This window comes from Falco punctatus (assembly GCF_963210335.1).
Source record: "Falco punctatus genome assembly, chromosome: 3".
NCBI classification, from domain to species: Eukaryota; Metazoa; Chordata; class Aves; order Falconiformes; family Falconidae; genus Falco; species Falco punctatus.
The window spans coordinates 116,847,499-116,871,834 of record NC_137582.1 but is presented as its reverse complement, the minus strand read 5'-3'; the positions used below and the strand labels follow the sequence as shown (position 1 = coordinate 116,871,834).

At 45.4% G+C, this 24,336-nt stretch overlaps 1 protein-coding gene across 6 annotated transcripts; it reads right to left on the bottom strand.

Moving 5' to 3' along the window:
* Positions 1-788: 788 nt before the first annotated feature.
* Positions 789-23,274, bottom strand: KPNA6 (karyopherin subunit alpha 6). Of its 6 annotated transcripts, XM_080378445.1 has the most exons (15): positions 23,128-23,247; positions 22,339-22,621; positions 10,816-11,042; positions 10,070-10,165; positions 9,670-9,769; positions 9,271-9,365; positions 8,070-8,201; positions 7,754-7,842; positions 6,636-6,735; positions 5,452-5,615; positions 4,555-4,633; positions 4,336-4,461; positions 3,607-3,734; positions 2,934-3,112; positions 789-1,902 (listed from the first exon to the last, which is right to left on the bottom strand). In XM_080378445.1, the coding sequence occupies exons 3-15, from the start codon at positions 11,035-11,037 to the stop codon at positions 1,718-1,720; spliced, it is 1,695 nt and encodes a 564-aa protein (XP_080234571.1). In that variant the 5' UTR covers positions 11,038-11,042; positions 22,339-22,621; positions 23,128-23,247; the 3' UTR covers positions 789-1,717. The 6 variants fall into 6 exon arrangements, with proteins under 6 accessions (XP_080234571.1, XP_080234569.1, XP_080234574.1 ...); XM_080378443.1 differs by lacking the exon at positions 22,339-22,621 and having other exon boundaries at positions 23,128-23,274; XM_080378448.1 differs by lacking the exon at positions 22,339-22,621 and having other exon boundaries at positions 10,909-11,042; positions 23,128-23,274.
* Positions 23,275-24,336: the final 1,062 nt, after the last annotated feature.

The following is a 24,336-nucleotide window of genomic DNA, read 5'->3' as shown; positions in this document are numbered from 1 at the left end:
AGCTCCCCTCCGGCCCATCCCTGTCACCCCCGAGTGACACTCAACCTGAGTCCAGAGATCCCTGCCAGCCTGTCCCAGTTCCCCTTGGAGCCCCCCGGCCCAGCCTGGGCCTACAGAGACCCCCAGCCCTGCCCCAGAGACCCCCCCAACCCAGCCCATGAGCCCCCCGCCGTAGACAGCCCTCGGTTTACTGCACAGATGTAGTTTATTCATTTCACAATAAGGACTCCCCAAACGCGAGCTGCGGCCCCTCACATTGCCCCCACGGGCACGGCCTTGCCCCCTGCCACGGCCGGCTCGCTCCCACACCCAAGTGTTTTTGCTCTCCCCAGCCTGGTGTGTCAGCCTTTGCGCCATGAAGTCTCAGCTAAGTGACTCCAGCCTGGCAGAGGTGTTTGACAGCTCTATGGTGGCTGATACAGTACGTGAGTAAACAAAGGAAAAGAAGCAGGACCACCAGTGAGTCGGGGCCGTCGCTTCCAGGTGTGCCCACCTCACAGCGCTCTATTTACATAAATTACAGAAATTTCATATATATTTTTCTCTGAAGCCCAATTAGACAAATATCTACCTATATATAATATAAAAAATACAGAGATTTAACTTTTTTTTTGAAGTAAAATGTACATGATCCGACTGTGAGCAGGAGGTAAACCTGAAAACTCAGGCCTGTTGCTACTGAAGTTAATACCACACACTGCTGTCAAGTGTAGCTACATCCTCTTCCTCCAACCCATAAAATGATCCACCCCAAGAAACCCAAGTCAGAAAAAAAAAAAAAAAAACCACCCCAGAAGTCAAAACATGTTTTCATGGAAAAAAAAAATACAATATTTCAAGTAAAGATGAAGATGGGTTTTCACCATTTCAACAGTTCTGTGACGTCAGTCAGTAGCAATGCAAACAAAGCCTGTGCAACAGCAGCTGTGCTTCCCATTTCAAAAACCACTCAAGCATCCTGCCCTCTTCATAGTTACCATCTTTGGGGTCTTGTTGCCTTTTTTTTTTTTATTTTCTCCTTGTAAATACCACTAGCAGTTCTTCAAAAAAACAAAACAAAACCAAAAAAAAAAAATCTAGACAAAGGGAAGAAGCCTTCCCCCCAGAAAAATATTCCCAGGAGTGGGAGAACTTCTCATTTCTCTGTCCATTTACAGTATATTTCAGGGGAACTTGGCCCAGGTTCAACAGGACTGTCCGCTGAAGGAGGGGCGCAGAAAGGCCAGGGCTAAGCTTTGCTCTTGGCAAATTAGAGTCTTTAATAAAGAGTAACATGTGCAAAAAAATTAAATAGATCAACCCAGGTTTCCAGAATTATTGTTGTCAGAATGCTTACTTTCTATGTGTGTTCTTACCCAACCCGATGCTGGAATCTCAATTAAGTACCCAAGGTAAGAAGTGACACTTGGAAGAGATCACCACAAAGAGAAAAATAACCCAAGAGGTGCAGTCTGTTACCTCAGTGTCCTTCCTCCACCCAGATGCCAGCTTTAAAGACACGTATGCAGCAGCAAAAAGAAAAGTGTAAGAACATCCCCTTCTCTTCATGAGGACAAAGCACTGTTGCTAGTTGTTTGAAGGAAGAAGAGTTTTCTAACAGGTGGAGTGGGTGCTCAGCCTTCCATTTGCAAGGAGGGGATGGGACGATCAGCTGCTCCCAGTTGCTTTCTGGCAAGGTTGTGGTGTTCTTCCCCCCCCTCCCCACCCCCCGGACACATTATAGCTGGAAACCTTCCATAGGGGCTTCAGGTTGCTGGAAGATGAATTGCTGCTGGTTCTCATCTACCTGGGGAGCTAAAGCGGAGTCATCCTCTACTCCAAAGTAGTGCTCAATCAAGTCAAAGGCCTTCTGGTAGATCTCTTGGTTCTCGTGGCTCTGTAGGAACTCTATCTTATCCAAACCTTGGAGGGGAAAAAAAAAAAAAAAGTGGAATGCAATGAAACAAGGAGATCTTGATATTTGCACTGTCCCACATCCATCCTCCCACCTTGCCCCCGTTCACTGCAAGAACCTTTGTGTTAAGATTTGCATTTTTTTGAGCAGCACTGACATCTAAAGCTAACTATTCCAAAGCTGCTTGGGATTTCATCTGTATCAGGCAGCGTTAATGTCTTTTTCAATAGTAGGTTTTGCTGACACAGCTAAAGCAGATGTGCTCCCAGCTCCCTGCTGGAGACTGAATGAGATTGCAGTGAAATTAAAACAACTGGCCCTGAACAGTTCGGTAGTTACAGGGGGTAGGGAGGAGAAGGAAGCAGAGCCAGTTCCAGTAGCCTCCAGCAGAAGGGCAGCAACAGCTTTAGCTGTCCTAATTAAATTCTCTGCCGAACAGAAAGCACCCAAGCACAATATACTCTCAAGAATTTCAAGAATTATTCTTACTGGGAGAATCAGGACACACAATGTAAGAGTCAGTGAGAGGGCAAATCAGACACTGGCAGCATACAGGGAGTTTCAGACCAAAATAGGAACTGCTCCTCAATGCATTAAGAGCAGGACAAAAAAACCCACCAAATTAAGGCACTCCAGGGAAAGCTGAGTCCCTCTGGATTTTTACTATACATCTACAGTGTAGAACCGGGTACAGTTAGAGCAATCTTAGACCCAGAAGTGTCACTTTTACTGAGCTCAGCTTATTTCTGATTAATACTCCCAACTGGTGCAAGCCACAATTATCAGCTTGGCCTCCAGGTCTAGGAAGCTGGGATCAGAAGTATGACAGTTTTTACTTCCAGGTATTTTTGTCCTACACCCAATCGTTAAGAGTCTAAAAAACCAAGATTATTGGAGCAAATACTGGCTAGTTTGGAATATATTGGATCCCTTAACACAGCAGAAAAGCAACCAAAAAAAGCCTAGTATAGTAGACACCTGTCAATACATCCTGTGGCATTCAAGGTCAATAGCACCGAGGCCACCAGCCACAACCTACCATAGGCCTCCTCGATCAGGCTACAGTACGGGTTGATGCCTGTCCCACTCTGGTTGGCCTCCTGCTCTCCAAGCCTCAGTATGTTCTCCAGGCCGTTCAATGCCACCTGAACAATCTTGGAGTCCATGACAGTCAGCAGGTCACAAAGAGGCTTGATACAACCCAAGTTTACCAAGTATCTGAAGAGAGAGGACCAAAACCATACACTTGTTCAGGATCTGGCAAGCATCACCTCTGCTCAGTTAGCAAAAGCAAGGGAAACGAGTCAAAGTACAATGAAGTTAACGTATATATTTGCTGTTCTGCAAGGTTAATTCTTAGCCATTTATTTGCATTTGTATACACACCCCCTCTTCTAAGAAACCTGCTAACTCCCTTTGAAATCCAGGTGCTACTCAAATTAAGTTTAAGCTGTCATCAAGTTTGGACATTTAGCCTAGTTAAGATAACTAAGGGGTGTGGGGGGGAGAGAAAGTAGTCTGGACTGGCTTATCCTTATTCAGAAGGAAGCTACGGTTTACAGCACAGTATACAATCCAGCTACAGCTTTGCCTGTGTCTCAGCTACTCTCCTGGAGATTCTCCAGATTACTCCCTTTAATTGTCTTGCAGTTCCCATAAAGACAAGGCTACCATAGCTAGAGTTTTCCCCTAAGAGCAGCCACAGGGAGTACCTGATCTGTTCGGGAGTTCCTCCTGACGTTGCGTTTGTAATGGCCCATGCTGCCTCTTTCCTCGTGCGGAATTCTGCTTTCTGCAAGATTTCTATCAGTACGGGGAAAATGTTTGCATCTATGACTGCCTGGGGAAGAAAAAAAAAAAAAATAGTAAGAAGTTGAATTGGCAACATGGTTTCTAAAAGGCTATTAACAACCTGAAAGAAACCTCTACTTCCATTTTCCAATGTAAAAGAACTTTTCAAGCCATACCCTTCAGCTATTCCTCCATTTCATCCCTCAGCCAAATCCTATTAATGCTAGATGTTCAGTTCCTTAACTGGCACAGCGGACAATCCCTATTATTGCATCAATACTGTAGGAGTGCTTTCATCACTTATCTGCCTTTGTATGTAGGTCATTAAAAGGATAATTAAAACTCCACAAGCTCCAGCTTTTCAAAGGGGTATCTCTAATTGAGCATGGAGAAACAGGGGCTGGATCTCCTCTTATTCCATCGATCCAACCTGTGGGACTCATTTCAGGCTAGTCCTTCATGGTACAATTAGCAAGCTTTTTTTAGCTCTTGTTTGGCAGATGGCTGGGAGCAGCAAATTTGCAAATTACTGCAGAGTAAGAGATAGGAACAAAACCAGCTTCTAAGTGTCAGATCAGAAAAAAGTTGCAAATTCTTAATGCCAAGCTTGGAACGCGGGATCATGACAGGTGAGCTGGAGAAGACTGTACCTGTATTTGTGCTCTGTTTCCCGCTGTGATGTTGGATATAGTCCAGCAGGCTTCTTTCCTGATTGACTCCTTGGGGCTACTTAATAAATGAAGGAGACAAGGCAGAGCTGAACAATTCAGAATCACCTTTTGAGAAAAGAAAGCAGAAGTGAGATCACCGGTCTCGGGTACAGAGGTGATGGGCACTACATTGCCCTGAAGGACAGCCGTGTCCCTCACCTGGGTCTGGATGTCATCCCCTGTCACGATGTTGCCAACTGCTCGCAGAGCTGGGGAGGCCACTTTGTAGTCGTTGTGCCTGCAGGGAAAATGGTGCAAGGACACAAACACAACTATTACATCACACGCACCTGGATATTTAGAAGATTCTCTCCCCGGTATCTCCTGCATTATTTACTTAGAATTCCATCCCCTGGCATATAGAAACATACACCAAGTTGGCCATATTGCCACTGGATAAGCAGACTGAAAATGAAGGTGCAATACAGACAGTTTTCATCCTTTACGTGCCAATTCCATCACCATCACCTTCAGCTTAATTACAGATCTTACCTTTTACATATCCCTCCTGAACAAAGATGTGAACCCCATGACAACACCCAGAATTTTTCAGGAGAATCTTGGAAGCAAGTATCTTACAGTTCTACCAGTTCTGAAGATGCTAAAGAGAAGAGGCTCATTCAAACTGCACACAGCAAACATTTTTGTCCAAATTTCCAAACAGATATCAGAGAAACAAAGCCAAGCTGACTTTTGCTAGACATTATTCTTGCCATTTTCGATTTGCCTAGTAACTAGGCTTCCATAAGCACATTTGAAGTTTGAAAGCACAGGACACTCTGGAGTCCCCTCTCCTTTCACAGACTAGAAGTCCCAGTCTGACTTCTCTTCAATAAGTTCTTCCAGGCATTTCTCTCAGAAAGAAAAGCCAGTAAACTCCAGCTCTCAGCCTGCTTCAGGCCCTGTACTGCTCCAAAGTCAGCTCAGGCACCCATCACCTGGATCCTGCGCACATGAGAGGTGTGAAGAGTGCTTTGACGGGTTTTGATATGAACCCATGCTCAGCCACACGCTTCCCAGTCTCACTGGGCTGAAGCAACAAGACAAGGTACTTACATTAACAGCTCCACCAGCCGCCGACACACTCCCGAGTCAATAACTGCTTGAATTTTCTCATTGGGGCCATCTGATAAGTAGGAAAGAGCCCAGCATGCATCTGCCAGCAAGTCAGAGTCACTGTTGAATAATAATCGGGACAACACTGGCAGGCACGGAGATACCTACAACAACAACCACCAGCCCAGAAGGTTAATCACATCCTGTCAAGGACCACCACATCTGCATGCAAACACCACACGGTTATGCTGACTGGCAAGATAAGCCCTGGATGTCCACAGCTGCCCTCCCCAAAGTCAGCAGCTTCCTTGTTGGTTCATGTACCTCATAATCACAGTGTCTAAAGTTACCTCCACAGCCTTATTGCTAAACTAAAATTACACTGGTTCCTCCAGGACCAAGTCTAGACTCCTGAGACGAGTGCTACTGTGCATGCTGCCATTTGGAAGCTCCTTACATGTCTTATGTAAGAGTACTGCTCCATTTCTTATTCTTAATAACCCTAAATAGCTCAGCATTCAGAGCAACAGCCATCAACAGCTACACCTCCGAGTACTTCAATAATTTAGATGTGGTTTTATATTCACACTCAATTCAGATGTCATCCCTCACCACAGGCTTCCCAGCTTTGACACTCAAGCTTTCACTTAAAAAAAAAAAGTGAAAGCACATTGATCTTAAAACATTTTTGTTCTACCAAAGAAGGATGAGACACCTGAAAGGCCAGCAGAACCTTTTGTTAGTGCTAGTAGCACACCAGGAAAGGGAAAGAGGAAAGCTACCACAGCTCCCACGTAGCTACAGGAGTCCTGTTTTGTAGCATTTAGAGGTCTCAGAATCAAGTTTTCAGTCACAATTTGAGCAAAGTCTCAAAAATGCCGAGTTCCTAAAAAAAGCGTTTAGAAAAGCCCACAGCGTGTGTATGCTACCTTGCAGGGAAGCCTGGGCTTGCCCCTTATTTGAGGGGTCCAGCTGATGGGCTGCCAACAGAGAATTTTCAGCAGAAAGGCTGGCAGAAAACCAAACAGGCACTCAAACATCTGCTGAACAGTGCCATCGAGCTCAGGAGGAAAAGCCTCACCCTGTTCCCTCCCAGAATGACTTACAGCCAAAAATAATTTAGACAAACAGCTTAACTGGGGATCTCCCCATCACCTGTCTGCCAACAAGGGATTTATTCTCACCTTATCAAACTCAGGTGGTGGACTCTTTCCTCTGCACAAGTTTGACAAGGCCCAGACAGCATTTCGTGTCATTGTCAACCTGGTGGACTTCGTAAGGAGCCTAAAGAGACAGTTACCATGAATTATAATCCTTCATGCAGAAGCCAGCAAGGAAATCAAAAGAACAAAAACTAGTATGATTTTAAGGAAGTCAAACCACTATTCCACTGGCTGTAGCTCAAGCTATGCTGCTTGTCACTTGAACCTCTCAGTAAGCAAGAAGAGAAGTGACATGCAACTACTTCTTCGGATAAATAGCTATTATTCCTAACAATGTCAAGTGACACGGGTCAGAAGGCAAGCTCCACATTAGACAAGTTGCAGAAGGAAGGGCAAGTTAGTCAAGTGCGGTTCCAAGTTCAAGTTCAGCCCAGGCAGACACTCACACCCCTATGTGAGGTCGGACAGTCCTCACTAGAGACCGACTGACACAAACTACGGTCTCTCAGCTCCCACGAGGACAGCAAGTCCTGTGGGCTGAGGACTTCAGTCAACAATCACTGCTGACAGGTGACTGACAGAAGTAGCAGTACAAGCCACGGCATTTGTGACAAAGCATCAGTTTGCCAGGGACAGGATAAAGTCAAGATGGATTCTTTCCGGAGCAACCAGAGCACATGCCTGACAGCCAGATCTTCTGACTACGGTGGGTATGCACCACACCGGAGCTGCAGAGGCAAGGTGGGGTACAGAGACCTGTGCCTTTTCCTCAGCCCTAGAGGAGCCCACTCAGACAAGCACCTGGAATCCGTAGCACAAGCACAAAGAGCAGGCACCTGGAGGGACACGCAGTGAAAACAGCAAGTCCGGTGACTTCAGAAAGACAAGCGCGCTGCAACAGCACCCGCTTCAGATTCAGAGCGGTGTAAAGGTTTGTGAGAAGGCATGTTATCTACCAAGTCCCACGCTATTGATCAGATCCTTGTCTGAACTGCCAGTTTATCTGGTACCAATGGTTTGATTCCCAGTGATCACCACCACACATTGCTAGGGAATCTATTCGCCCAGCTCAAATATTGCTCTGCTGTAGTACAGTGGGACTTCAAGAACTGTATTGGCAAGTATTCATGGCTACTCACATTAATAAGGGAGGAAGAATAGCGCAGTTAAGGACATAATCTCTACAGACAGAGCTGTCTCCAGCAATGTTCCCCAATGCCCAGACAGCCTGGAAGGAAACAGCAACAGTTTTAGCATTCACGCAGTTTCTGAACAGAGGAAGAAAGGGTAGTGTGCTAAGAAAGCATTTTCCTGTAATTCCAGTCAAACAATACTTCAATTTGTGGTCTGGAGCCAGCTGTTAGACACTGGTCACTCATTTTAAACACTGCATTTTTACTATGTGCAAGCCACTGTGTTTCTCTCCCTAACCCCAAAGTAGGAAATGAACCTTACCTGTTCTTGAACATCCTCAAAGTCAGAGTTTAACAGCTCTATAAATATAGGAACTGCCCCAGCCTCAATTACTATTTTTGTTTGTTGAGAAGTTCCTGATGCAATATTCGTCAATGCCCACGCTGCTTCAAACTGAAACAAGCAAATAAGTGACAAAAATAAGAATAAATCCTGATTTCACAAAATATATGCCATTAAATTTCGGTTATAATTCTTTCAACTTCTACTAAAAGGTTGTGAAAGAAAGAAAGCATACCACAACAGAACACCTCAATACTCAAAGGAAAAGGAAAGGATTTTATTTTATTGAGCAATACAAAAGCCACATCTGCTAAACGCCTTCTCAGAGGCTATAGCTTATCAAAGGATTAGCAAGTGAAGGCATCACCAGTCACACCACATCATTTCACCTACACAAGCATTTTCCAGCAAGAAAAGTGAAGCCACGTAGCCCATAAACACATGTGGAGTAGAAAGTTTTCTATACCTAGTGCAGACTAGCCAGCTCTAGCCCACCCTCTCATCTGGCCAGCACCACAAAGATGCCTTGAGTTCAAGTGAAGCTGAGCAGCAAGCTCCCTGCTTTTGCCACTCGGGTTTAAAAAGAGATTTCCATTCAGTTCTTCTTGAAAGCCCCTACAATCCATGGCCTTGGGCCAGAAAAGAGGAAGAAAGATGAAGGCAGTCATCAACTCAGATCAAATTCCATGTATGGAAGTATCTTTAACCCCTACAAAGTAACTATAGTTATTACCAAGCTGGAAGGAATCTCAAGAAGCCATCTAGTCTGTCCCTCTGCCCCACGGCAGGATCAGCACTACCTAACCCATTTCCAACAGACTCTTAGTTTGTATTTAAAAGTCTCCAATAATGGAGGTTTTTTCCTCACAGAATTTCTTCCTACACATTTATTCCATGGCTCCACTACCTCCCAGCAGAAATATCAGACACAGGAAGGCCAAATTCTTTTCCGCTGCAGCTGAACTATGTTGGTTTTGCCAGCATTCTTTCAAGAATTTAAGAGTAATTTATAATTTCCTTTTTTGCCTAAGCCTTACATTCTCTCCTATACATCATATAAACTGTGTCTTTTAGATTTAAGACATCACTTTTCCCTGAGAGCACCTGTGGGTTCATGTTGCTAAGCTGCGAAGGTTAAACAGCTACATGCCATGAAGAATTCATAACACATTTCCTTTACCTGTAGTGTGCAATTTTCACTTCTTTTCAGGAATTCGACAAATCTGTCCACCACTCCCTGAGTGTTTATCACTTCATCTATCGGAGGATTCGGCTCTGAAACAGCAAGGCAGCATCAAAACTGTATATAGGTCTAATGCAGGGGAATAACAAGCATGAACTATTACTGAATTGAATGATCTCAAGCTGTACTGAGTTCAGCAGGACAAGTCTCCGGAATCACTTTCTGTACAATTCATACAACTGTAAATCATTAGCAATATAATAGATCATCAAGTTTCTAGATTTCATTTTCTTGCCCCAAGCTCAAAGCTGCCAAACTTCTGTATAATACATGTGCAAAAATGCTTGCAAAAGAAAAGCTACATCAGATCCCATGGCAGGGATAAGTTCTTTTTACCTTTGGAGAGCAACTTCCTGAATTTCTGAGTAGTTGCTAGCTGTAGATCAGGGTCATCTGAGAAAAGCATCTCTACCATCTCTCTCGTGATCACTCCCTCCTGAAAAGATGCAAAAGGGGACAGAACAATGGTTCCATTTCACACAGAGATTATTTAAGGCATCACAGTCACAACAGCCTACTGTGATTTTTGTGCTTAGCTAGTAATCCAAAGGTTCAAAATTTGAGATTACAGCACACTATTTACTTCCTGGCAAACCTCTCCAGTTCACGGTAGTAATATTTCCAACATTCCCAAAAGCAAGAACTAAAAAAAAACCACTGAAGTTTGTCAGCTCTATGCAGTCCACAGTATTAAGTCTATCGGAAGGCACAATTGCAACAAGGAAAGCCACCTTACCCCACATGTTGTGGAACTAACATAAGAATCCACAAGGAGACTATCAAACATGGAGGCATCTTCATTGATCAACTCCACATTTCTTCTTTTGAAGAGCTAGTGGGGAACAAAACACAGGAGTCATTATTAGAAAGCAATGACAAACAGTCTTCAAAACTAGACATTCCTGTTCCTCAAACAAGATACAGTCAGCTTGACTGAACGCAACCTGAATAGGGAAGCGGTCATTAATAACAGCTCTGCACTCTGAAGACTAGTTTGGCATACAAACCCCAATAATAAAACACGCCAAGTCTTGCCCTCAGATATGCAAATGCACAAGTCACCGAGACACTGGTACAAGCAAGTGCAGAATTTGACCTAACAAGTTAGGGAAACTGGGGAGAAGGCAGCTTGTAGATGGTACACTAACAGAGCAAGTATTTAGTCTGAGCCACACACATCACCTGGAAATCACCTCTTACTTTCATAGCCCTCCAAGCCAAAAAAATCAGCTCAGAATTAAGAAATATATGCAGCCCATACTTTCACTTGCTCTTCCTGCTTCTCAAGGAAATAACCCCATTCGCCAATTAATCCAAAAAACACCTTGAAAAACAAGGATCTGTGAATAAAAACCTCCAGTACCCCAAGGACAAAGCACTTGGAGAGCTCTTGATGTGAGCTACACTCTGTACTAGGTACAAAGAAAAAGAGAAAAGCAAGATCTGAGTTAGAACAGGAAAACAAGAGGACTGCCAACGAACCTTATTGCACAGATCCTTGAAGATTCCAGTTTGGCAGCAGCACAATCCTGGTTGTGTTAAGGCTGTACACAAGCTAGTCAAGATGACAGTTACCTGTTGCTCTCGTTTCTGTTTGCGCAGCTGAATTCCTTCCTCTTCTCTTCTCCGACGCATTTCCTCAGGATTTAGGGCTTTGTTCTTGTAACTCTTCATTCGATAGTTATCCTTCGCAGGACTCGCCATGGTTTCTGTGAAGAGGAAGAAAAACCCCATCTGTTTCAGATTTCTTGTCACTCTGCTCCTTTACCCACACGTCCTTTCTGACAAGGAAGCCTGTGCACATGAAGCAGCATGGAACAGCCAGATTAAACAAACTTACTTGCAAGAGCTGGTCTCTAACACTTAAGTAGAAGCTTCAAGTTGGAATATGATCCTAACCTTAGCTCCTGTGATATACTGTTAAGGCAAAAGTGTTACAAAGTTTCTAGGAAGCAAAAGAATAGATTTACTGTTCCAAAAGGAACCTGGATTCAACTTTGTAATACTGAGCATGTTACCCAGGTGAAAGGTGTCTATTCCAAGAGCCTCACTGTCCTCAGGAGGGGTGTAACTAAATTCTACTTTGTTTTTAGTAGAAGTTTCCCTTGTATCATCACAGCATAAACCACACCCTGATTTTTTCTCCCCAAGTTTCAGAGGTGCGCGGTGCATGAATGGCAAAAATACAACAGAACTCACGGCAAACTAAGGCCTCGATTTTACAGTAACAATAAGAATGCTGCAAAAAGCAAAGCTGTCCATAACATATAGGCCACGTCTGTCCCACCAGGTTACTGCAAGTGTGCAGTACCTGACCTACTTATTTTGCTGCTTCATATCTGACTAATGCAGTACTTCAAACTGGATTACTTGTGTACTTGCCTCCTAGTCAGGGAAGTGACACTCCACTATTTGGCACAGTTAAAGGCAACCAAGGCCAAGCAGTAACCTGAGCACAGAAGGATATAAATTCCTCAAGCTGCATCTAGCTGTAATCCACTGTTTCAACCACATCCACTCCTTTTCTCCATCTTTCCAAACTCTCCCTTTTTCCCCGTTTATGACACAGATTATTTGCATAATACCTGTGCCTTTCTCAGGGCACTAAGGAAGCAACCATGATACACAACAGAGTGCTCAGTAACCTTGAGAGCAACTTACTCCTCCGCAGAAGTCTGCTGGCCACTATCTTTGTTTTCTTCCAACTGCTAAGGGCAGGTGTTAGAAGTGTCCTGTGGAAGTATGCAGTACTACATCCTTACCTCTCCTCTTTCAAGCTTTAAGCACTCCTCAGCCACATTGCTTACAAAAAGTTTCAGGCTGACTTATCAATTGCCTCCAGCCATTCTGGAGTCCTTCCAAGATCAGCTGGAGAAGTTTCAGACCTTACCACCCTCCTACCAAGAAAGCCCACAGCCAAGCCAAAGAAAAAAAACCTGACACATACAGTGTACAAATATCCAACATTTCATGGCCATGGAAAGAGGAAACAACTAGGAAAAAAACCCCATATTTTAACAGGAGAGCAAAAAAAAACACAACAACTTCCAGTTCTACTGTTTCCCAAAACAGCTAAAAAGACACCAAGCATTGTGGAAAAAAAAGGCTATTTCACAGCATCTGCTTCCTAAGAGGGCAATCTCTTCCCTAGCCAAAACATCAAGAGGACATTCTTCTGAAAAGCAACGGATCACGAAAAAACTCCACCAAACCCCAAGTTCCTCTGGTGATTTACACTGTAATAGAGAGGCATGTCCCTGGCAAACAGCCCTGACCCCACGCTGCTCAGAGTTGTGAAACAGTTTTGAAGCTCATCAGCCAACAGCTGCACCCAAAGACAACGCCAGGCTTGAAGAGGTGCAGCATGATGGGTTGCAAGTTTATTGGCACCTCTGAAGCTAAAAACAAACCACCAACCTCAACTCTTCGGCAGTAAAAGCTGTATTCCAGTGCCAGGTTAGAAAGTCTTTTTCAGTAACTTGCTTAGGGCAAAGTAGCCAGAAGTTGTAAGAAAAAAGGACTACATCATGCTGAGCACCACTAAAGAAAAGGCATAGAGCCTCAAAACTGATTGTAGGGTTGAAGCCATCAACTTACAATAGGTCTTGCAAAATCTTGAGCCTTACAGAAGTTTACCTTTCTTAAATACTCCATTTTATAAGGTCTGTCCTCAATAAAGCCAAAGCAAGAAACCTACTCACACCACACTACACACGGCAGATGGACTGTACCTGACAGCCTTACTATGAAGCCTCTATTAAACCATTAATTTTTTTCCTGAGTTCATTTCTCATGAATTTCAGAGGAAGAGCTGGCCTGTCTCTAAAGGCATTTGACAGTACTTTCCAAAAGACCATTTACATGGCAAAGTGCAGAGACTGAAGATCACAGGAACTATGCAACTACTCCCACTCATCCATCCTTCTTCCCAGCAGCACTGTATGGCAAGACTGAAGAATTTTTAAATTCTTTTTAACTGGAAAGCAGTTAATTCAGAAGACAGAAGATTTTAAAAAATCTACAGGCTTTAAATGCTTATATCTGATTTTACAGTAGCAAGGTGTGTCATCTACATATACATTTTAATTCAGAAAGTGTATTTAACTAGCACTGTTATGTCACTGTATTCATATTACTACCCAACGCTAATGGCTGATACAGCCACACAAAAGAGTTGCTATCTTAATTCTGAAGATTACAACAGAATCCCTAACAAAGACAAATTAGTTACCTCCCTTTGGAAAGTGAAGCCTCCAATTCAAAGGTAGTTTTTAAAGAAAAGGAAGACAAAAAAGTGATTAAATGACTTAACAGTATACACAGGATTTCCAGCCAGTTAGTCATATAAATAGCTAAGTGACACATGACAGTTCAGCTGCCTCTAAACTTGCACAACCCCACTCAGCTGGGCACACCCTGGACCCTGCTCTGGGTGTCCAGAAAAGAGCCAGAGACACTCAGACATGCTGCAAAGTCTCAGAGCACATTCAGCACGCTCATCAGCTTGTGTGGTTTAAGGATTTGTATTTCCAGAGCATCAAGAACACTGCTATACTGCAGGGAAGCCCCAGATACAACTAGCCCCTGAAGAGGGATTTTTCACATCAGCTGTGTAACAGCACATCACTGTGCAACGATCTCTCTGGCACTTAATTTCCTATTTTCTCTTGCGCACATTTCTCTTTTCAGATGATTTCCATTGACTTTTTCCAGTCCATCATCTGTGTCAATACTTTAATGACATCAGAATGCTAATTTGCGACATTACACCCCATTTCCATGGCAATGGATCAATGTCACAAATGCAGGATTATGACTTCACAGTGAACTCGGCAGATGCTGTAGGCACCACGGACTGCAACAAGCCCAAACACATGAAACAAAACAGACAGCAGGATGCCAGGCACGTACAAATTCTTTACTCGTAGTGTTTTGGTACAAAACATCTAGCTCATCCAGTGTATCTGCAAGTCGCGCTTTGTTATTAACTATTAAATTCTATCAGTGTGAATACCCACAGAACAATCCCACTAAACCAGACTATTGGAGTAACCCGGACTGTCAGGTTAGGGAAAGCAATCACCTGCTCAGACACGAGTGATGCACAGAAGATACTCAAAGACACAGATTTTTCACATTGCACCTGAGAAGTTTCACTTTTACAGAAAAGCCCTCGACTGTAAAGTGGCAGTAGAAACTTAACTAGAGCAAGTTTCTTTAACTGCTCTAAAGTTTTAGCTGCTGAATTTAGGCAGCTCTGATTTTAACCTCTACAAAATGCTGTACTACTGGGACAGCACCTTGCATTGCACTTCTCCTAGGACAGTTTTTTCTTCTTTAAGAACGAGCTAAGCCCTGCCTTAAATCAAGATAGTATCAGCTCACACCCTAGAATTACAAAATTGTTCTGATGTTGTTCCAGCCAGAACTCCAGGGCTCCAAGCTTACCTGCAGCACACTCCAAGGAAGCTGGGCAACAAGGCTTTTTCCTTCTATACCGCAGCAGCTCACCCGGAGCAATTTGCGCAGCCTGCAGCTGCTCCCGGTCCCCCTTTTTCCCCCCGAGACCACACCAAACAGACTGCACACCAGATAAACCGTTCTGGCAGTGCCTGCAGCCTGCTCACCACTTATCTCTCCCCAGAAGCCACCCCCCTGACCATCCTCCTGGCACAACAGGTACAGGTACCCGTTCATGTGATGGGGAAAGGCTGCAGGCACCCAAGCACGGGTGCCTGAGGAGGCACAGTGCTGTGAGCCCATCTAACAACTTGCTGAAGAAAGGGGACAGGCTTACTGCCCATCTTCCAAATACTTCAGTACATGGTAATGCAAGAGGGGCATGCAGGCATTTGGACAGTATGGCCAGACACCACAGGCCCAGCATTGTCCCTTCACAGCAGGCACAAAACCGTATTTTCGCCCCCAGAGCAAGCTAAGCTCAACCCTGTCTGCCCAGGTGCCTGCCTGCGTGGGAGCAGGACTGTTGCAAGGGCCAGAGCTTGCCCTGTTCTACTAGAATATCAGCACAGCATGAATATATTGTTAGAAAAGAAAGGAAAACAACAAGAATTAGGACAGAATTAGAATGAGGCACGCCCTCCACCAGTGGAAACAGTAACATAGCTTTTCCAAAAACAGCAAAAGCTAGTCCAGCTACTTCAGTTTCGGGGCCTTGCTTATTATACTTCATTCCTACCATTCTAGCCTCCTGCTGCAAGAGACAGCTTAGTTTTCTAGGAATCTGTTTTTCTCCAAGTCCAGCATCCCTTTGATTACCCTGGAACAGGACAATCTGTACCTTTTCCTTTTTCACTGGTCAATTAGAACAGACTACTCCAAGTCCCTTTGAAGCACCCGTGCTCCCTCAGCAGTATATTGCCATCCCTGACCACTGCTTACAGAGGGGCTCTGGGCGTGCATCACACTTACCTCAGCCTCTTCGATTCACCTTCCCTAGGGCAGAGTTAAAAAATGCAGAGGTAAAAGCTTGTACTGTGTTAAAAAACTGACTCTGCAGAGCTGTGAACCCATTTCCTCCCAACACCTCTGCAGACCAAACGCTTCCACAAATCTACAGGAGTTTTAACACTGTTTCCAAATAGAAGAACACTTGAGTATCTGCTGTTTACAACAAAACCTCACAGAGTTCACTCAAGAAAACAGTGAACTTAAGACTTGCAAGACTGACTCGATTTAAAATAGCACTTCTGACCGAGCCTGGTCTGCTCTAGGAATCCCCTGACCTCACACGGTACCCCAAGTCACTGCCTTTTGTACCAAAGTATCTCCCTGCATTAGTGAACTTTATTCACAGTAGCTTCACAGAAAAAAAAAAGTGACAGTATTTGCATCTCAGTAGTTCTCCTATCGAGCATCCAAGCTCTGCACCTTGAATCAGATCTGCCAACTATTAGCCCCAAGATGCCAAATCAGGCATTAAATTCAGTGCTAACATGAGACATTAAATAGAGTAAGGATTATCAGCCTGCATACATAAAGATTTATTTCTATATCCTGAACACATAACAGCAGGTAACCCTGGCTCTGAAGGACAAATTTTTAAATCCATTTGTACATGTCTGATGATTTACTTTAATAAAGCATAGCTGTGTAAAGCTTTGCTCAGGCACCTCAGAGACCAGGCAGACATAAAGCTCACTAAAAAACAAAACACTTGCAAGTCTTGGATCAGAGGCTCTGTCCCAAGGAAAACAGCAGCAATTGGAAAACTTGGCAGAATGGCCAAAAGGGAACATGTACTGTCAGAAATTTTTTAGCTACGCAAGTGGCTCTGCAGGGTGACATGCTCAAGGGAAGTCTGTAACTCGTTTAGTGACGGCCCATGAAGCCACTACCCGCCCAGCTGCAAACGAGAACTGAGATTGAAGCAGCATCTCCATCATCCTGAGCCAGAAAGAGAGACAAGGCAAGTATCAGACAAGTAACTCTGCTCACTATGAACTAGGCATGAGTAAATGGCCATGACCATCTCCCAAGGTCATTTCAGAACATGAAGCAATTAGCTGCCTTTCCAGGTCCATATTAAGTGCACATGTAAGCCCAAGACTGGTACATCTTTCAGGACTGAAAGCATCGATGAGTTAAAACACAGTTTTATAACTTGTTTTAGAAGACTGTTTGCCTACATCCTCAAAACTCACACTACTAAAAGCCCACATGAAACCAATCAACTTCCCCATTATTCTTTCTTAGTCTCCCCAGAGAAAAAAATTGCCTAAGTGGGATTTTAAAGCCACTATGAGATCATGCCTCCTAGCATACAGCACTCCTTTGGCATACACACTAAGAAGTCCCCATGCCAACAATTACTGAATGCTAACACCTTTGGAATCAAATTATTAATAAAAATCAATCCATTAAAGCCAAAGCAAGGCTTTATTCAGGCTTTTTTTTTTTTTTTTTTTTGATTTATGCTGGGAATGACTTCAGGTGTTCCGTGAGCTGAGAATCCTCTTACAAGAGCTACAGAAACAAACTTATGGATGAAGCTTAACTGAACAATATCTTTGCAATTCCTTGTGCAAAGGAAACCTCCTCAGGACATGGAAGAAACTTGGCTCCTGTTTTGTTGGCAATGGTTGGTCTCACTGAGGGGAAAAAAAAATCCTCCAGCTGTTATGTAAACCAAAGAATTACTAGTACAGTTGCCACACTCATACTGAATGACCATGAGGTATTTACCACTTTAAAGAAAGGGAAAACAGTGTGAAAGTTTGACTTTGAAGGCTCAGCAGAGCACTTAAATCCTGTAAGCATCCATGTAAAAGCCAACACACGCCACAGTAGTTCAGCCAGAAAACTAATTCCAGGGTCATTACTGCCACGCCAAGATTATAACGGCTTCTTAATGTTACTGGATCAGAAACCCACCCTTGCTTCTTTCCAGATGACACTCTACCCATTTCTCCGCATTACCAAAAGCATTTACTTCATACGTTTTTCTCAGCTGCTGATTGAAGCCTCCAAGCTGAGTCACTGCAGGGACTCACACATCTAAATCAGGACTTGTGCTGCTGAGTCAGACCGAAGTGGCAGAGCAGAGAAACAGTTACGCTGACAGATCTGACAAGGCCTTTTTTAAGCCAAAACACCCTTTCACAAAGGTAATCTTCATAAGATATCTATTACAGCGCTGTTGCTGGGCATAAGACACATACCTAAGGCAAAGCCCGGCCAGCCAGGAAGACTGACAGCCACGTGTTTGGAGCGGAGAAGGGTAGCAGAATTATGCAAGTGTAAATGAATACACTTGATGAACTCCATCAGCACTGCTCTGCCAATTAGTGCCCACTGGGTACATTTCAAAGCTTCCCAGCCCTGAGCAAGCGCTGGGCCAAATGACCTCCAAAGGCCCCTTCCAACCTTAGTTCTCACTGTGACAGTATAAACTTGGTCAATCACAATTAACCCACCCCTAAATTTGTCAGTAGTAGCAAGACACGCTCAGTGAACTCTGTTTCATTTGACTGGCCTTACTGACTATATTCTTTGGGGTTTTCCTACCCAGCAGGAAGCTTCTCCATTTCATATACTTACCTGAAAACCCAGAGGAACCTCCCATCTCCTCCTGCCTCCCCGTCTGCACAGGCTCCGAGCTAAACATATATTCCTACAGCATCATACTCCTGCTGCAAGAAAAATCTAGCAGCAGCACAGGAATGGTTACTACTCTTTGCTGCCCTTGGTCTCCTCATTCTCTCAGAGTCACCAAGTTGCATGGAGAGAGAGAGATAAACCACATCACCTTCATATAAGTCACCACCACCCCGTGCCAGGGTGCCAAGGAGGTTCAGAAACAGGAAAAGGAAAAACAGGAGTTTTCCACAACAGTCACCAGGACAGTAAGCTCGGTAGGTGTCTTTCTCTGCAGGGTCTGTGTTCAACAAAATGCCTGTGCGTTCAACACTGTGCCCTTCAGGAACAGAAGGCAGCTGAAGCAAACTGATTTAGTAGTAGTAGATATCAGAGAAGTTTGGATCACACAAAGAAAATGAACCTTACCTTAGAAGTAACTTAGGAGTACTTAGAAGCGTTAAATCAGAGGTGTAAGAGTCTAGTCACCTCCCCAACAATGTTAAAAACTCCATGTGATACTCAAGCTATCTCAAATTACAGTAACTGAGGCATTTCTTTAAAAAAATAAATAAATAATCAAAGCATTTGTGATATTTTTGGCTCTGAGGAGGAGGGGCCTGTAAGAATATGCTGATCATCTTCGGAGGCTGCACACAAGTCAGTGGGAAGTGGACATCAGGCTGACTACAGGTTATTGCTTCATGAACCCACATTTCTCCAGAAGGCTTGATAGTTAACACTCATAACTCAAAAAACACTTGTTATTTCTGCAGTCAGCTACCCAATACAGCTCACACGAACACACTGACAGTGAAACGCTAGAAACGATTCAGCATTCAGGTACTGCGTGTCAGTTTTGAACATAGTTTCTTATTGCTATCATCTACTTACAACTGAAAAGAAAATCTCTGGCCACTTCTGCATTCACCCTCTCATTGACTCTTTGTCAAACTATCACCAAAGCTGCTGCTTTAAATGGAAAAAACCCAAACCTTCAATGCAAGAGACAACTAAACAGTATTAGGCATTTCTAAAGTGTTTCAAACTCCAAAGTGTCTCTCTTCATCTAGCCAAGTATATCAATGTTAATCACCGGTTTCCTCGTAAAGAGCGTCACTTTATTATTAGCAATGCTTACGTGAATTTTGTTCCTTCTATCTCCCACTGGCAAAGGAGTTCCTTAACTTAGAGAACAGAAACAAAAATTCTTCAGAAACTCAGATACGTAATGCATTTTACAGCACTCTATAGACGTATCTTCAGTCAATTCTTACGAGCTTAAGAACTCGCTTTGCAAGATAGCATAAAGATTCGTCCTGACAAACTACAGATATGGACCTATTAATATCTCTAGAGGATTCTCTTCCAGAAAGTGTCCAGGACAACTTTATGATTTCAGTTGAAACTACAGAAAGAGAAGCTTAAATCATCTGTCCTTCTTACATACTAATTAAATGAAGTTAATTATAATAAATACATAAAAGTAGTTGAATTACCTGTACAGACTGTATAAAAAAGACAGCTCTGAACTGCTACCAGAAATTAGCCAAGAACAGATGCTTATACTGAACGTGTCACTTGATAGTTTTGCAGTGAAGAAAAAACAAATCAGTTCATTTGTTCAGAAGACAGCAGAGGGACAAGGAAGCTAAACAGTTGTGCCTACAGAAGAACCACTACCTAAGAAGCCCTGTCAAATAAACAGCAACACAAGACAATCCCTCTACAGCCCTGGAATTACCGCAGCTGCTGTTAAACCCTGGCAAAGTGGCCAAGTTCTGTCATCCTGTCACTTGTGCAGGTCTATTTTGCACGTTCACTCTGCTGCTTTTATATTCTCACACAAGTTATTTGGGCGTTTACTGCAAATAAGCACACGCAGAGCCAGTTCTCTTTCAGAGCAGTCTTAAACCCAGCCCGCCACCATCCTCTGGCCAGGCACTTCGCACAGAGTACATGCTGTGCTAGTAAAACGCTTATCCATGCAGCTATTTGGCTCTCTAGTGCAGCAGCCACCATTGGCTTGTTCCCTTCTGGTTTAGCTACCAAAAGCCAGTGATGTGATATCACTACTGGAATGTGCAACAGCTTCGCTGATGGTGCTGGCTGTGGCGGGGGAAGGGAAAAGCAAAAAATCTCTTTGGGGAAAATTAACAGTCCTACAGCACACTCGTCCTTCACTAGGGTCAGTCTGAGATTAGGTTTCCTTTTAGGTTATCCATCGCTGATGTAGAAAGAACCCACCTATTCCTCGGTTCAGGTCTCGATACACATTAATTTCAATTCTACCTCCTCCTGATCTTTTCAGCCCTCCCAAAAAGAACGGTTTGGGGGCTTTAAGTCCTCTTCCACCCGATTTACACATTCTGAGGCATTCAGATTTCCTGAAGAGTGGACTGATCAAGTACAACAGTCTGTCACCTGAGGTCAGAGAGTCCTTTGTAAAAGTTCTTAAAAACAGGGATTAAATCCTCAACTAAGTCAACTTACACTTGACCCGTGAGAGTTATAGGAGGTTAAAAACAACCAGAAATAGTCAGAGACAATTACAAAGGGCTATAAAAATCCAACAACCTCATCCTTCCCAACATGTGCTTTGCTCCAGAAACAAACAATACTGTCTGATTTGCTAAGCAAATTTGAGTTTATCTGGACTTCACTAACACAACGGTTTAAAGCTGAAAGGCTGAAGGCATTAGTACTTTCACTATTACACTATTTTAATGATCAAGCTCCCCTTCACAAAGTTCATGTTTGCTCTCCTGAACACAAGCAAACAAAGCAAAATAGCCAAAAAAGCTAGTTAAATTCATTAGCCACAAAAGTTTTATTAAGAATCAAGCATTACATACTTCTCCACAGGCTAAACAGCACTATAAAAGCATTTAAACACATCATTTGCATAGCAAACGAAGAATGAACTGATGAGCATTTCTAACAACACAGGCAAGACCAATATCACAACTACTTAGGAACACTGTGGCACTCTCAGCCTGCACCATAGAAGAAGGGGGGGTAACGATGTTGCACTGCCATCATTTAGTCCTAATAACCTAAAGCAATGAAAAACCAGTCTCAGTTTATTTTAAAAGTCAAGAAAAAGTTACATTAGGATAATTCAAATGAAGGGGAGTATTAAATTCTTGCTGTCAGAAAAACACCTGCTTCAAATTCCAAGAAGCAATGGGAGGCAGTGGTGGGAAGCTCCTTTGCATGGACATCCTCAGCTCCAGATAACACAGACCGTTTTCAGACGTTGACCGAAAGGCCCAAGGACATTTTTCTACTCAAAGTTGCCAGGCAAGATTTTACATCTCAAGCTATAAATTAAGTTTTAAAAACCGTTCTGGACTGGGAGGTGCTGCAGCCATAGACTTGCAACGAGCAACTTTTCCCAGAACATCACAGGAGGGATTTGAAGATGGCAGGAGAGTGTCTGATGAGATCATTTTGATCAAGCTGGACCCCACCCCAAAGGTCATTTTTAAGACTTTCAAAGGCAAGTCTGGTTAAAAGACAATATTGCAGGTGAAGATAAGGAAGACCCTAATGCTTAGTTCTCAGAAGATTTTTACTCTGCTCTGTAGAGAATATGCCTGGCTTTCCCATTCACCTCATCCATTCAAATCCTGTCTTACTACTTGAAGCCTCAAGAAAAAAGAAAAAGTCACCTCTCCTCCCCAGGCAGGGAGCTTCAATTTCAGGCTTTGCTGAAAGCGACAAGAGCCCACTGCTATTAAAGTACTTTTTGAAGGACAATACTCCTTCAATGTAGATTTCATTGTCGCTAACAGAGAGAGCTACCTGCTCCTTCTCTGAAGTATATTTAATGGTATTGCCTACAAAGATGCAAACTCCTCTACTATGCTTCTTTCCTGCACGGTGTCAGGAGACGTGTCTGCTTACATTGCCCACGGGGACGTGCCACACGGGGACAGCCTCCCTAAGCTTGACACCGCTGCTGAAGTTTTATTTTGTGAAAGCTACAATGGCCGAGGTCCTGGTGGGTTATTACAATGGTGGACAGGTGTGTCGGACCACACTGGCACGAGGTCCTAAACTCTTTCAAACTTCAGGATTTAATTGACACAAAGACCGGGGATGTGACAGCACATCACACACTGACGAAGCTCCAGGTGCAGCAGCTCCTCTCCACCACCGCCACCGCCGGAGGCTTTTACCTTGGGGCCTGCAGCAGAAACAGCCCCCGACACCCAGCAACCCGATTACTGCCGCATTAATTACCCACCCGGACCCCCCTACCCCAGCCCGGGGCAGCCCAAGGCCCGAGCTGCCGGTCACCGAGCGGCTGACAGCGCTGCCTAAGGCGGGCAACAGCCCCCCCCGGCAGCCCCCTGCCCCGGCGGCCTGGCCCTGCGGGCGGCCCCCGCCCCGAGCCCCCCTCAGCGGGAGCCCCCCGCGGGCCAGGCCGCGGACAGCCGGCTCCGAGGGCCCTGCGCGGGGAAGGCCCCGCCGCGCCGGGATGACTCAGCGGCAGGGCCCGCAGCCCCCCGCCCCGCCAGGCCGCCCCGCCGCCGCTGAGGGGAGGCGCCCGGGGCTCCCGGTGCGGGACGCGGGCGGCGCCAGGACGGGCCGGCCCCGCTGCCCCGGCCGGCCCCTCCCCCGCGCCCCGCTCCCCGCGCCCCCCGCCCGCTGTCCTGCAGCCCCGACCGGCGGAACCGCGCCCGCCCTCACCCATCGCGGCTCCTCAAGCGGCGGCTCCTGAGCTGCGGCGGCCACAATATGGCGGGCCCGGAGAGGGAGGGCGAGCGGCGCGAACGGCGGCCGGAGCGGGACAAACCTCCCTCGCGCGGCGGGGCCCCGCCCCTCAGATGGGCGGCTGCGGTGCTCGGGCGCCCCCAGCGGGCGGGGGCGGAGCGGCCGGGACGGCGCCCGTGTTCGCTCCTGTCCCCTCGTGTCTCCTCGTGTGTCCTGTCCCCTCGTGTCCCCTCGTCTCGTGCCCTGTCCCCTCGTGTCCCATCACCTGGTGTCCTGTCCTGCCCCTTCGTGTCCCACCCCTCATCCCCATCCCCTCATGTCCCCTCTTGACCCATCACCTGGTGCCCCATCCCTCCTGTCCTGTCCCTTTGTGTCCCACCCCTCATCCCTGTCCTTTCATGTCCCCTTGTGTCTCATCACCTTGTGCCCTGTCCCCTTGTGTCCCATTGCTTCATGCCCTGTCCCCTCCCTCACCTCCTGTCCCCTCATGTTCCATCACCTGGTGGGTGTCCTGTCCCTCCTGTGCTGTCCCCTCGTGTCCCACACCTCACTCCCTGTCCCCTCATGTCCCCTTGTGTCCTATTGCCTTGTGCCCTGTCCCTTCATGTCCTGTCCTGCCATGTCCCCTCTCACCCCATGACCCCCCATGGCGAACACACCGTAGCATGGGTTTTGAACACAAAACTGCTCTAAGATCTCCTTTTATTACAAAGTTCGTCCCCAACCCATGTCCTTGGCAGCGCTGTGGCTCTGGGGCCAGCGGTGGTGGGTGCAGGGACCGTCAGGCGGTGCGAGGCCGGCCTCTGCCTCCCATGGCGATGAATGCGTCAATGGGGACGTGGAGCAGCGTCAGGCAGTGGCTGCCAGGGCATCGCTGCAGCTGCCTGTGGGGAGGGAACAGTGTGAGGTCAGTGACATGGCACAGCACGGCATGGCACGAGCCAGCATGGCCTGGCACGGCACTGTCTGATATGGCGTGGCATGGCGCAGCATGGCACAGCACAGCACAGCATGGCGTGGCACAGCATAGCCTGGCACTATCCGATATGATATGGCACTGTCTGATATGGCACAGCATGGCACGGCAAAGCATAGCATGGCATGGTGTGAGCCAGCATGGCCTGGAACAGCGTGGCCTGGCACAGCACAGCATGGTACTGTCTGATATGGCATGGCATGGCACAG